The sequence below is a fragment of the Parus major genome, chromosome 5 (genome assembly GCF_001522545.3).
Source record: "Parus major isolate Abel chromosome 5, Parus_major1.1, whole genome shotgun sequence".
Taxonomy (NCBI): domain Eukaryota; kingdom Metazoa; phylum Chordata; class Aves; order Passeriformes; family Paridae; genus Parus; species Parus major.
Genome location: NC_031774.1, coordinates 47044441 through 47057709, shown reverse-complemented (window position 1 = coordinate 47057709; position 13269 = coordinate 47044441). Strand labels below are relative to the sequence as shown.

The window sequence follows — 13269 nt, the reverse complement described above, 5'->3', positions numbered from 1 at the left end:
TGGAAATGCAAATCCCAATTAAATGTCTGTAACTCTTCACCTTTGATATGCAGGTTATCACCCAAGACATAATTAGGAAGAAAGGAGAAAAAGAATTTCAGATTAAAAGCTTGAATATTGCAATGTCTTCAGGCAAGTAGACCAAATATTCATGTAAATCAAAGGCAGATACAAAATAAAAATTTTGATATTTTGAAATATGTTATTTCAGTAAAAACACATATTACAACTTGACAGAATCAGCCATTGTGTTTCCTTTCACTTCCCAAGGTTCTGTCATAAGTATTCATAAAATATCTCTATAAAAATTCTTGTTACTGCAAAACTCAGATAAATAATATGCAGGCAATGACAAGCAAATTTGCAAGCCAGCTTGCATTCATTCCAGTGAAAATTAATTTACTTCTTACAGAAAAATTTAGCTTCAAGTTTCAAAAAATTGTACAGTCTTGGAAGTTCGGCATTTTAGAATATACTAAATTAGGGGCTACATAAAAATAAATTAAAAAATAAAAATAAAAAACTTTTAAACTTGGAACACTGGAACAGAGGGTAGAAAAACTAATGTTCCATGACAAGGACAGAATATAAAATAACCTGGGAGTAACATCAAATAAATTTTTTTATTATAATATAAATTTTATGAGGAAAAACTGTGCCATTCTGTAGAAGAATGTGAAGATATGCTTATATATTGCCTACTCCTGAGGATAGATCTGTCTTCTGGGCCTGTACCAGGAGCTCTTTTTAAAGGGGAATGAGAGTGCATCCTGAATTTTATTCATTCTGCCACATTCTAAGCCTCTCTTTTTCAGGCCTCTGAACTGCACTCAGAGGTCTCTACCAGAAGAACAAGATGTCTCAGAAAATTCTGAGTTATCTTCTTAAAATGTAGTGGCTGTGCAGAAAAGCTGCTAAGACCTGTTTACTGAAATGAGGGGATTCCTGCCTCTGAACAGCAAGGAATCGTTGAAGAAACACCACAAAAGATGTGTGTTGATTATCAAGACTACTAATTAACACTACTGTATTTTCACATAAGATTCCAAGTAATCCCTAAATTCACGTATGTCCATGAGAGTGTAACTTCAAATAAATAAATGCAACTGCTATCCTGACAGACCTAGAGATTTGGAATATAAAGGTTTGGTAACATTCTCAAACAATACTATTCTACCATTTCTATTTACTTTTGAATGTCAACAAGTACAGTCTAAACAGCAAATGAAGATTTAGATAGTTTCCTTTTGGGTGCTTCTATTTCTTTTTTATTGAAGAAAAAAACCCCATAACCTAAAGAAATGTATTCCTAAATGTCTTGTCATATTGTCCTGTTATGCTGAATTCTTATATTTTGGGGCAGATCAAAATCATTTGTAGAGTGGACTTCCTTGTCTGGGCATTTAGTGGCCCACAGTGGATTTCTATTGTAATTCCAAGTCATGCTGTTGGATTGCCCAGAGAGCAAACACATTTGTTGGAGTGGTCCTACCACCATAAACCAGGGTAAACTGACCAAGGAATGTACCACACCAAGAGCTTAGGGCAGATGAGTGAGTCAAATTTAGTTTCATCATTGCACCCTCTTCTGTCCCAACTCACAGAGACCGAATCTAAGGGCTGGGTAATATCAGGGAACAGCAGTAGTTCCTGATATATCTACATTTTCAGTAGGGATAGGAAAAAAACCAGACCTACATGCTAAATTTGGTCACATAATAAAAAGTTAGGAATGGAATTCCTCTTTCTATGACAAGAAATTCTAAGGAGATGAAGCTGTGTTTTGAGCCTGTAAGTTTGCAGAGAAATCCACTGTGTAGGTTATTTTCTCGTAAGAAAAACAATATGGAAGAAGGGCATGAAAATGTTATCCATTCAAATTGGTGAAAGAACATACAAATTCAAGTTATGAAATGATGAACATCAGAAAGTCTGAACATGCTAGTTAAATAATGAAAGGGATTTGTGATTGAAAATGAGCATGAAAAAAAGCATTTCATTTTTGCAATAAAGTCTACTTGTATCTATCTACAAGTCTACTTGTCATTTTTGTCCACTAGCAAAGAAATACTGGTTTACACTGTGGAATGTAAATATATTGACACTCTACTTACATATGAGCTTCAAATTTGTTAGCTACTTTTCCCATGATTTTACAACTAACTAAGCGGGACTGAAGTGTTTGAGAAAGCTGTGCTTTGGAAACAAGTGGATTCAGGATCTACATGGGAAAAAAAAGAAGAAAAAAGAAGAGAAAAATTGTGAGCATTAAATAAAGTATTCCTCTTAAAGAAAAAATCTAGAAAAACATATTCTAAATGTCATTAACCTTTACACTGAATTAATCAGTACTAACAATAATGGTGCCTATGCACATTAATAGTCGATTTTGTTTAAATGACATCTTTAAAATTACCCTGCAATTAGATTTTGGAGGTGACTAGAATAATTTCTCTGTGTTTCTTCCAACCTAACTTTTTACCCTTTAGAAGCTGATTTTTTTTAAATGGTTTTGGATTCTAGTCTTATTTTAATGAAAATTTTTATACTATGCAAACAGTCATTTAAATCTCCATATTGTTATAAACACAGTCAGTATATCTGCTGCAAAGCTTTTAAACTTAACAAAATATGAATACTTAAAATTATATATGTATACTATATACTAAATATATATAAATATATATACTACAACACTAAAAATAAATTAGTTGACTAAATTATAATTTGGTGACAGATTTTCTTTTTCTTTCTTGAGCTGCACAGCAAAAAATTAAGTGTTTGAAGTGCCTTAGAGTTTTGCTATACCAAAAACTACTGAAATACTAAGGAATGGATCTCCAGCATTCAGTTCCATTTAGCAGATATTGGAATTTTAGTCCAATAGTAAACAAAATGTCATTTCTTCATGAAGACATAGAGTGAGATACTATCCTGTAAACCAAAACAGGATGCAGGAAAAGATGTTACTGAGCATACAAAGTGCAGTGGAAGTGTTGCAGTGGAATATAAGTAAGTGCTGGCTTTATTTGTTGAAGAAAACTTCTTTGTTTAGGGTGACCTTCCTGTCTCATCTTTTCATGCATTCATCTCTTAGAGTGTGTTCCACAACCATTACCATCTTCACAGGTACAGTGAAATTGCCACAAATCTGACTGAGGTGAATAAAACTTGCAGGGAAATACAATCTTAAAATCTTAATTTTTTATTTTTTTTTTTGTTAGCATGAGAGATTAGAATTACCTCATGTCTGACAGTTTCTTTTGGTAAAGCTTCTATTACAGCAAGAAGAGTTTCTAACCATGCATTGCTGACACCTATTTAAAAGAAATGAGTTACATGTGATGTCTCATGTTGTACATACAACAACTAAACCAAAACATACACCAGTTTTTGCTCAGAAAAAAATTCATACACAGAATTTGCTCTTTTTACACATGTCTTCAAGGAGCTATGTACCTGAAAGCCACTATATTAACATTAAAGACTTCAGAGTAAGAAGTAGGATAAGTAAGTAGCAGGATAGATAAGAAGCAAAGTCTGCCCCCATTTTTTTTCCATTTCCAATTTCTATATAAAATTAATAACTAGTCTGATTGCTTTATAAAGCTAACTCCCCTCACTTAGAAGCATATTATTTTCTTATGCCCACTGAAACTTTTGGGTTGCACAACAGCCCTTTTTTTTTTCCTTTGCATTCTAAAATTACTGTCAAAGAAATTACAAAAAAATAAACACAGAAGAAATCTCAACCATCCTCCCTCCATTTTCTCAGCCACAAAATGTTGGTACTTCAGGAGAAGCTCAGACTCAGAAACAACTTTAGAATTTAATCCTTCAAGCAAAGTGAAAGGTTTTTTTATTGCTTCAATCAGAATTACATTTAAATATTAATATGAAAGTGGTCATCATGCAAAAATCTTTTCATTCATGCAAGTCTAGATACAAAGTCACAGTGATTTCACTGACTGTTGACACTGTACTGTGAGGCCAGTAAGGAAACAAAACATGTAGAGGTCATCAGCCATCAGAGTAGCTGTACAGCCCTGACCTGCATCTCTGTGTTCCAGGTTCTGGAGAATGATGTGTAGGAAGGAGTGGGAGTACGTATGAATGGACACCGACTCCTCTTGCAGAACAGTCAAAAAAGAAACAGCAGCTGTTAACTGCATTTCCACTCCTGCAACATGCAGAACCTCCTGTATAATTATAAATTATAACAATTTAGAGAGTGAGGTAGAAATGTACTGAAACAACATCCAAATTTTTGCATTCGCTTAGAATTAATATGCAACAACCTGGGTAAACTACAAAATTTGCTGTAAAATTATTTTCTCGTAGCAATATATTTTTTTATGTCAATTTATTGGAGACATTATATTTTCTTGATGCATCATAATATACCATGAATCTTCTAAGAAAAAAAAAGTATAATATTTTATAAACTTATAATATTTTTTGTGACTTTAAGTTTCATCAAGGCAATGCGTGCATTTTCCTGCTTTGCAAAATGAGAGGTAGAAACACACAAGCCAACAATTGCACTTCTGCTCTTTATGCACACAAATTAAAAAGAAGTATTTCATTCATTCATTCAGTAAGAGATACTAAAATAGCAGAAGGCAATTTAAATTTCACCCCTTGACTAGAATGGAATGCAAATGAAAAGTACATATATATAGTCTTAAGAATAAAGCAAAATACACTAAAATATTTATTTAGCTAACTAAACATTTAGTACTTCTGAGCTCTGACACACAAGAATTAACTGGGTTGTTTTTAAAATCATCTATTCAAATTTAAACAAAGTTAATATGTTGAAATGAAATGAAATATTACTATTTTTTAATTTAGAAATGGCCAATTTAAATTTTAAATTTCAGATTTATGCACAGACCTTGCAAGACGCAATCTTTGACACAGCATTCATTGTAAGTATTAGTAATTGTAAATATCAACTAAGTGAATATTCCATTTGTTTACTTTTATAAGTGTGTCGTTCTATTTTGTGAGAAAATAAAATGAGTTTATTTTTCTACTACTAATGCATTACACTCATTTTAAGAATGATGGCAAATTCAATAGGAGTCTAAAGCCCATATTTTCTACTTAGCACTTTATATATGTGTTTCTTTTTTTAAGTGATATGAACAGTGTTTTCTCAGATCACTCGCCAAAAATCACAAAATAAGCTGGACTTTTAATAGAAAATAAAAAAGAGCCTGAATAAGATTAAAAAAAAAAAAATAAAATTTTGCACCTAAGTGCAAGGTTGCTTATGGACTGGACTCTTCACTGGGTTACAAACTGGCTGCAGTGCCAGGTCCCGAGTGCTGGTGAATGGAATTACATCCAGCTGGCAGCCAGTCTCTAGTGGGGATCCCCAGGGCTCAGTGCTGGGGCCAGTCCTGTTTAATATCTTAATTAAGATCAAGGCCAAGGCCAATGGTCTGAGGTTCAACAAAGGCAAGTTCTGGGTGCTCCACCTGGGGGACACAAACCCCATGCAGTGCTACAGGCTGGGGACAGAGTGGGTGCAGAGTGGCTTTCCTCACTGAAAAGGTGGTCAGGCATTGGAACAGGCTGCCAGGGACGTGGTGGACCCACCTTTCCTGGAAGTGTTCAAAAGGCATGTGGATATGGAACTCAGAGACATGATGGAAATGGTGGTGCTGGGTAAACAATTGGACTCGATAATCTTAGGGCTTTTCCAAATTTAACATTTCTATGACTCTAAGCATTGCATATCAGAGGAATTTTGCTGAGAAAATAGCTTGTAGAGAACATCTGAGAAATTATTGACTTAGTAAAAACCAAGAAGTTTTCATTCTACAAATGTCAAACAATTTGTACATGCAAATGTACAATTATAAGCTTATCTTACTTCAAGGAGAACCATAACTTATCTCTCAAGACCTGTCTCACTTTACAACCATGTTTCTTTCTAAAAGGATTCTCTGTGTCCTTGCTCCCGCAAATGAAAAAGAGAAACAGCACTATGCTGCTTTCCAACAAAACATTTGCCTTCAATACCCATGGAACCTCCAGCCCCCTTCTTTCCACAAACTTTGTCCTTGTTCCACTATTGCTCTTACAGCCACATCCAAGAAAAAATAAGGACACATACGAATTTTGTATTTTGAAGATTTTTGGATCAGAATACCTGTTCATACTTTTCAGGAATTCTGGCTTACACTTGTTCAAAAAAACATCACCAAGAGAACCAAGAGCACTATCTACACACTGGATGCTAACACAGCAACACAGACCATAAAATCGTGGAGCAATGCGTAGTTAACAGTTTAACTTGATGAACTTAAAGGTCTTTTCCAACCTAAATAATTCTGTGATTCTATGAATTCCGTTTTCCGTACATATTCACTTTGTACGCAATACAAACAGGGTTACTTACCAACAAACAAAGTTCCCAAATAGTCTCCTCCACTGATCCACATAACTCTGGATAGTCATGTGTGAGAACACATTCTCTGGATGTGCCTCCTCATGGACCTCGGGAGACATTGAAATATAAATTTCTAGATTGCTTACACACCTGCCTGCACTGATGTTTACACTCAGAACTGCACAGTTCTGCATTTGGAAATGTATGGGTCTCCTCTTTCCATTTTCATACAATCCAAGCTGAGTAACTTAAATTTACTTAATATAAATTTATTTATTTAGAAAGTAATGTATTTTTCTATACATGGATACTCCACAAATTTTCACTCCAGACTAAAAAAGCTCTCCCTGTCTTATTCAGACAAGCATATTTAATGGAATTTAAGGGTATTAGCATGTTCTTAACTATTCTAATGTATACAAGTTCAACTCAGGCATCAAAACTTAAAATTAGAAAGCCTGGTTTATTCCATTAATTGGAAAAAAGAAAATTCACCTCTAGTTTAAATGCACATTTTGTCCTGCAACAACAGAATTCTCTTGAAAGAATGCTGCATGCAGAGACACAGTCAAATCATTTAAGTAATTGGATTGGTATGATAGAAATTTTCATTTAGGACTAAAAGACACAGAAATAATGGAGATTACAGAAGCTCAAGGATACAATGAGAATGGATCTTAAAATTGATGTTAGGTATAAGGAAGGATGAAAATCATCCCAACTTTTCTTAAACTATAAAATCAGCTATGGAAAAGAAAAGGTTTCAAGAGGAGGCTGATAAATTAGGAAAATAAGTAAGTATGAAAAACTAATCAGACAACACTGAATAAAGCTTTATGTATATACAAGAACAAGAATAAGCATAGTTTGCTGCAATCACAGCATTTGGAAAAATGTCTTATTAGTCATTCAGATAGACACCTGCAATCTCCCTCCATCACTTTAAGTTGCAGAGCCCAAAGATGGAAAACAGGAAAAATACAATTAATATTATTTGAAAAAAGCCATTTTGTGGACAAAGAGAAATGCTTGTAAGAATGTCTAAGCTTTCCCTAAATCTGCATTTCAATGACTTCCAAGGTTCATGAGGAGGTGCATGCAGAAATCCAGAGTGGAGTTCTCTATGCAGAAGAACACATACAAGGATGCAATTTCATTTTAATGGCAGAATTAAAAAAATACAACTTCCTAATCTCATTACATTAACATCTAAATTATATACTGTATGTTTGTTTAAACAGCATAACCGAAGTACCGACACGTAATTCAATAATTACTTATGTATGTCACATTTATTGATGTATTGATTTTATTAATCTCAGACCTAAAACACTTATGTTATAGTGTCTTTGGTATAATTTTAATTTAATTAGATTTCACAGAATGATAAGCAATATGCATCCACCCATTTCTATACTTCTAGAAGTAACTGGATTTATCAAATTTTCACAAATGAAATATAAATTTGCAAGGTATTCAGACTGAACATTCCTTGCATTTATTTCTTTCTTTATCTGCTTTACCCTCAGCTCTAATAAAATCATTACTTTTGCTTTGGGTGTCTGCAAGTATGCTAAATAAGTACACTGGTTTCTTTATGCAATAGTATGGTGACAATACTTTCAAACAAACAGCCTTCTGAAACTACTACATAACTCATTTTTCATGTGCCAATTTGATTTCACAAATGATTATTCCCAACCTAAAGAAGTAGAACCAAGTGCAATAATTTAAATTAGTTTATTTCCCTGCAATGGAAGATTACATCTGCAAGACTCTAATCACAGCTGAGTTCAATTATGCCTTTACAGACTATAAAAGTTTCCAATTAATGGTCAGGATGATTCCTTCAATAAAAACAAGGTTAAGAAAAAAAATAGGTCAAGTTTATGATGTCAAATGCTGTTTTGCAGTTAAAAGTGCAGTGCACATGGGTAAAACATCACTTCTACTACAGATAAATAATATTAGATAACAGAACACCATTGAAGAACTGTCTTTATAAGAGCATTCCCACAGAAAGGAACTTAATTCATATACATTCCACAAAGTTTCAGTTTATAAAATTTAAACTTGAAAGGAATGCTTGGATTTAGACTGACTTCATTATATTTTACTTTTATACCCCTGTCGGGAGCCCATTAACTTAGGTTTCATTTAATTTGTCATCTAGGAAGTCATCCAGTTTGAGTTTAAATGACACTGTAAGATGAAAGCCACACTACTTTTCTCAGTAATTTGCTCAAAGATTGATTTTATTTATTATTAAAGTTCTCTGCTTCATTTCAAATATTTCTGTCTTCAATTCCTAATGCTTCTTTCTCCGTACACTGTTTTCAGTTGAATGTCTTTAATATACAGGAAGATACTTTTATAAAGTAACTAAGTACAGACTGATCAAAGATCACACTGAGATCCAGATCCCACTGTACAAAAATTTCCAGGCTCTAGGCCCTATTCATGCAAATGATCATACTTTCAAATATCTTCTTCATCCCTATATTAAAAAAACCCCTAAAAACTAGAATCAAAAACTGTCTTCCCATACTAGACTTTTTATTGAAGACAGGCCAAGACCAGCACTTCTCTACAGCTTGAAAAATAAGGGTATAAAATCCACATTGTTTCTTATTCCCCCTTAATTTCAGGAAGAATTCTGCTCTCAAAGTAGAAAACCAGAGGCAAAAATAGATTGATGTATGGTAAAGCATAAAAAAACAAACCAACTTTTCCTGAAGCCAGTAGATTGGTTTAGAAAGACTGCATTACATATGTCAGAATAATGTCATTGTAACTGCAGATATTTGGTGCAAGTTGAAGGGTTACCAATTACTTTGAAATTTCAAGTCATTTTTCTCAAAGTACTTTTACACTTACACATATTTAAGCAAAATGCCTATTGGCCTGTATCTTACAGCACAGAATGCAACCAGAAGCAGTTTACCATTTTCTAAACAATCTGTCAGTCTACACCAATCCTTAGTCCTGAGGAGAGCTATTTCTTGACTTGATATTTGCTGAATCCAAATAATCACACAAAAGTAGGAACAGCTCCTCTTAAGGAACAGAAGTCTCCTGAGATCACAGATGTTTCAGGAGATAACATGAAGTTGAGAGGTGATGTCTGATATTCACAGAATGCTTGAGGCTGGAAGGGTCTTCTGGAGGGCATTTTCTCCAATCCCCCTGCTCAAGCAGGGCATGTTACAGCTAAGACATGCCCAGACTGCTTTTCAATACCTCCAAGGAGGAAGACAATAACATCTCTAAGCAACTTGTGCCACTGCTCAGTCACCCTCACAGTGAAAAAATTATTCCTAATGTTCAGAAGAAACCTCCTGGGTTTCTGTTTGTGCACACTCCAACAAGAGTTGCAGTTCTGTCACCGGATACCACTGCAGAGAGCCTGTCTCAGTCTTTGCTTTGTTAGGTATTTGTATACATTGATAAGGTCCTCTCCAACCCTCTTCTTCTGCAGGGGTCCTAGGGGTCTTTAGCATTATTAAGTTTTGCATTTGCATTTGTGATTTAGTTTGTTCTTATTTGGCCAATGCTGCTCCTTAAACCACACTTTAAATGAACTTGTACATTTCTTGTGGGCAAGGGCTCATTATCTGGGACAGAGTGGAAATACAGAGACAGGTATCTTCTCCACAATCACAGAATCATAGAATGGTTTGGGTTGGAAGGGACCCTTAAAAGTCAGCTAGTCCTCCCCCACAGCAAACAGCAGGGACACCTTCCACTAGACCAGGTTGCTCAGAGTCCCATCCAGTCTGACTTTGAACATTTCCAGGGATAGAGCATCCATAACTTCTCTGGGAAATCTGTTCCAGTGCTTTACCATCCTCATGTTAAACAACTTCCTCCTTACATCTAGTCTGAATCTGTCCCTCTTTAGTTTAACCCCATTGCCCCTTGTCATATCTGAAAAAGCACTGCCGAGAAGTTTGTCCTTATCTTTTTATAAGCCCCTTTTAAGAACTGAAAAGTCAAAATAAGGTGTACCCAGAGCCTTCTCTTCTCCAGGTTAAACAACTCAAATATCTTTTATAAAAACATATCTCTATATAAAATTACTGTATAAAATTACATGGTCAGCATGCATTTATCACAACTAGCAGCAACTTATTAAAAATGTGGAGGGCAGAATGTGAAATTGCACAGACAGCTAAAAGAAAACTATGCTCTTCTGGACAGCACCATCAAGACCTTAATGTTTGGATGAAAGGCGATTGAGAACATCAGAATCAACCATTATGCCTGGATAGTCCTCAAAAAGAATTTTCAAAAAGCTGTCAAAACACTGGTAAATCTTAAGAACATTTAAGTAGTATTAATTCTACTTTCTTTTTCCCCCTGTTGTAACAATTTTTTAAAAACTATATCTGTAATACTTCTTAAATTCAGTGGATTAATGTGGAAGACCTACTGGACATACACCTCCTAGAGACTGAGCTTGCAATAAAAGTGGGATTTTTTATTCCTTTGTTAAAATACTTAAACTGTCAGAAATAGATACATCCAAACCTCAATACGCAAAACTTACCCTGATTTTTGGTAAAACCCGACGAAGTGTTTCTGCAGGATTCTGTCTCATAAGGACTGGAAGATTTGCCACCACACTTGTTCCTTGGATATCCTGGCCAGAACTTACAAAAACATAAACATACAATACATTACTCACTATGATGATTACAAGCTCACGGCTTTCATTAAAAAAACAAACCCAAGAAAAATAAACCTATACTATTCAGTATTTTCATGCAAGCAAAGAGAGGCATTATTTTTTTTTTTTTTATAATATGTGGTAGAAGACCACATTTTAAAATATCATCCTGTCAAGCTATTATATATCATTTCCTACATGGAATGCTTTAATTTTTAGTGTAGCTTTGCATAAAAATATGAAACTTTTGAAAGATCTTTTCAAACCAGATGATCAAGGCATTGGTTTCATGGAATCTTTTGCCTTACAGCAGCACAACGGATAAACCATAGGAAGTGGGCAAATAGAAGATATACACACAAGATGTAAACTTGTACAAGATAAAAACAACACACAATATACAATATTTTAACAGAAATCTACCATTATTTCGTTTTGTAGGGAAAGCAGTCAGACATATATGCACATATGTCTGACTGTGTCATATGCTCACAAACATGATTAAAAATGGATATAAAAACTTGGTTAAATTACAGATCTTGTACCTTTCTCCTCATTCTATCTCTCTCAATGGTATCCCACAATTGAAAAAGGTAACAAAACAAAAGCAGGATGGGAAGGAAATGGTAGGCAGCAATGAAAAAAAGTATGAGGTGAAAATAAAAATTACTCAACTGGATCAACTCCCAGAATAGAATCAGAAAGCAAGAGGGTCTGGATGCCAAAATTAAAACTAAAACTAAACATCAACACATCCTTTTCCTTTGGCAAGGCATACATATCTTTGTGTTATCCAGTAGTAATGCAAAAAGCCAAAGTAACTTGGAGAAGCTATTTAATTAAAAATTTATTCATTTTGTATCAAGATGAAAGAAACCCTAAGTGCTAAAAAAATGCAAACAAAATGCTACTTTTATCCATCAAAATGTAAAGAAAAGGGAAGCATTTCCCTTTAAACCAGAAATTTTTAGTTTCTGGCTTACTGCCAATTAAGAATGTGAAGCAGGAGGCATTTCAACACCTACACACTGTAATTTTCCAACTGCAGATTTTTCTTCTATTTCTACCAAATTAGCTGCACCATAGATTTTCTTTAAATACAGAAGACTTCAGAATTACAGCGAATTATTGCTAAATGCTCAGATGTACACATTTTTGTACTAATAAACAAATTAAAATAAATGCTAAATCTTTTCTTCAGAGTCATAGTAAGCTCAGTGTTATGAAGGCACTATTCCTTTATTAACAGTGCTAACTATAGAAGAACACAACTGAGCCCTATACTTAGAAGCAATTTAGCTCAGCCTCTTTTGTGCTAGCAAAATCCACATACCATTTAAATATAAAACTTCAGGACTCATCTTCTGAGTTCATCCTACAGGAGATCCCAGTGACTTAGCAATGCTGGGAATCCTTCTGCAGGGAGGGAAGCTCTTGGGCCCCAGCACTCCTAATATTTCCTTCCTCCGCGACAGCAGCTGCTTGCTGCTGGCCAGGGCTCCCAGACCTGGTCTAAATGCAGGACCCATTGCAAAGCACTTTTCAAACACTTCCCAAGCACAAGCACAGCACTAAGCCTTCTCCTTCTAGCCCCTGGATTTGCTTTTACTTGTTTCTTCTGCCATAATAAAATGAACTCCACATAATATTTGTGATGTCTTGAGACAGAAGCAAATCCACCTAGCAACCATTTACAAACATATGAAGGACAAAAACGTGCCTGAAAGCAGTCAGCTGGGATTTGTGAAGGTGAAATCAATCCTGACCAGCCAACATGACATCATGATGACTGGTTGAGATGATGAAAGTTGTTTAGCTTATTTTAGCAAGACTGTTGACATTGTCTGCCATCATATCTCCACAGATAAATTGATGAAGTGCAAGCTGGATAAATAGAAAGTGATGTGGACTGAAAACTGAGTGAATTATTGTGCCTAAAAGGTTGTGATTAGTGGCAAGGAAGCCAGCCACAGGTGGTTTACCTTACTGAGGGCAATAAAGTTTTCATTAATGGCCTGGGTGATGGGACAGAGTGCCATCAGAATGCCATGTCTCAGTATGCAGATGACACAAAACCAGGAGCAGGTGCTGACAGACCAGAATACTCTGGTCACTCAACAGGCTGGAGAAACAAACCAACAGAGATCTTAGGAAGACCAGCAGCAGGAAATGCGAGTTCTGTAGCTGCAGCAGAACA

General features: G+C 35.0%; 1 protein-coding gene across 12 annotated transcripts in view; it reads right to left on the bottom strand.

Moving 5' to 3' along the window:
- Window positions 1–13269, bottom strand: part of PPP4R4 (protein phosphatase 4 regulatory subunit 4) — a 64296-nt gene that overhangs the window by 29648 nt on the left and 21379 nt on the right. For 9 of the 12 annotated variants that reach the window (XR_001521986.2, XR_001521985.2, XR_001521988.2 and 6 more), the window contains 4 exons: window positions 10953–11055; window positions 4052–4199; window positions 3244–3317; window positions 2115–2221 (listed from right to left, as the gene is read on the bottom strand). Coding sequence is in view for 4 of the 12 variants with exons in the window: in XM_015629910.2 (XP_015485396.1) it covers window positions 2115–2221; window positions 3244–3317; window positions 4052–4199; window positions 10953–11055 (432 nt within the window). In the remaining 8 variants the exon portion in view is untranslated. Of the gene's footprint in view, window positions 1–2114; window positions 2222–3243; window positions 3318–4051; window positions 4200–6412; window positions 6511–10952; window positions 11056–13269 lie in introns of those variants that run through there. The other 3 variants (XR_004497792.1, XR_001521992.1, XM_015629911.3) reach the window with 3 other exon arrangements.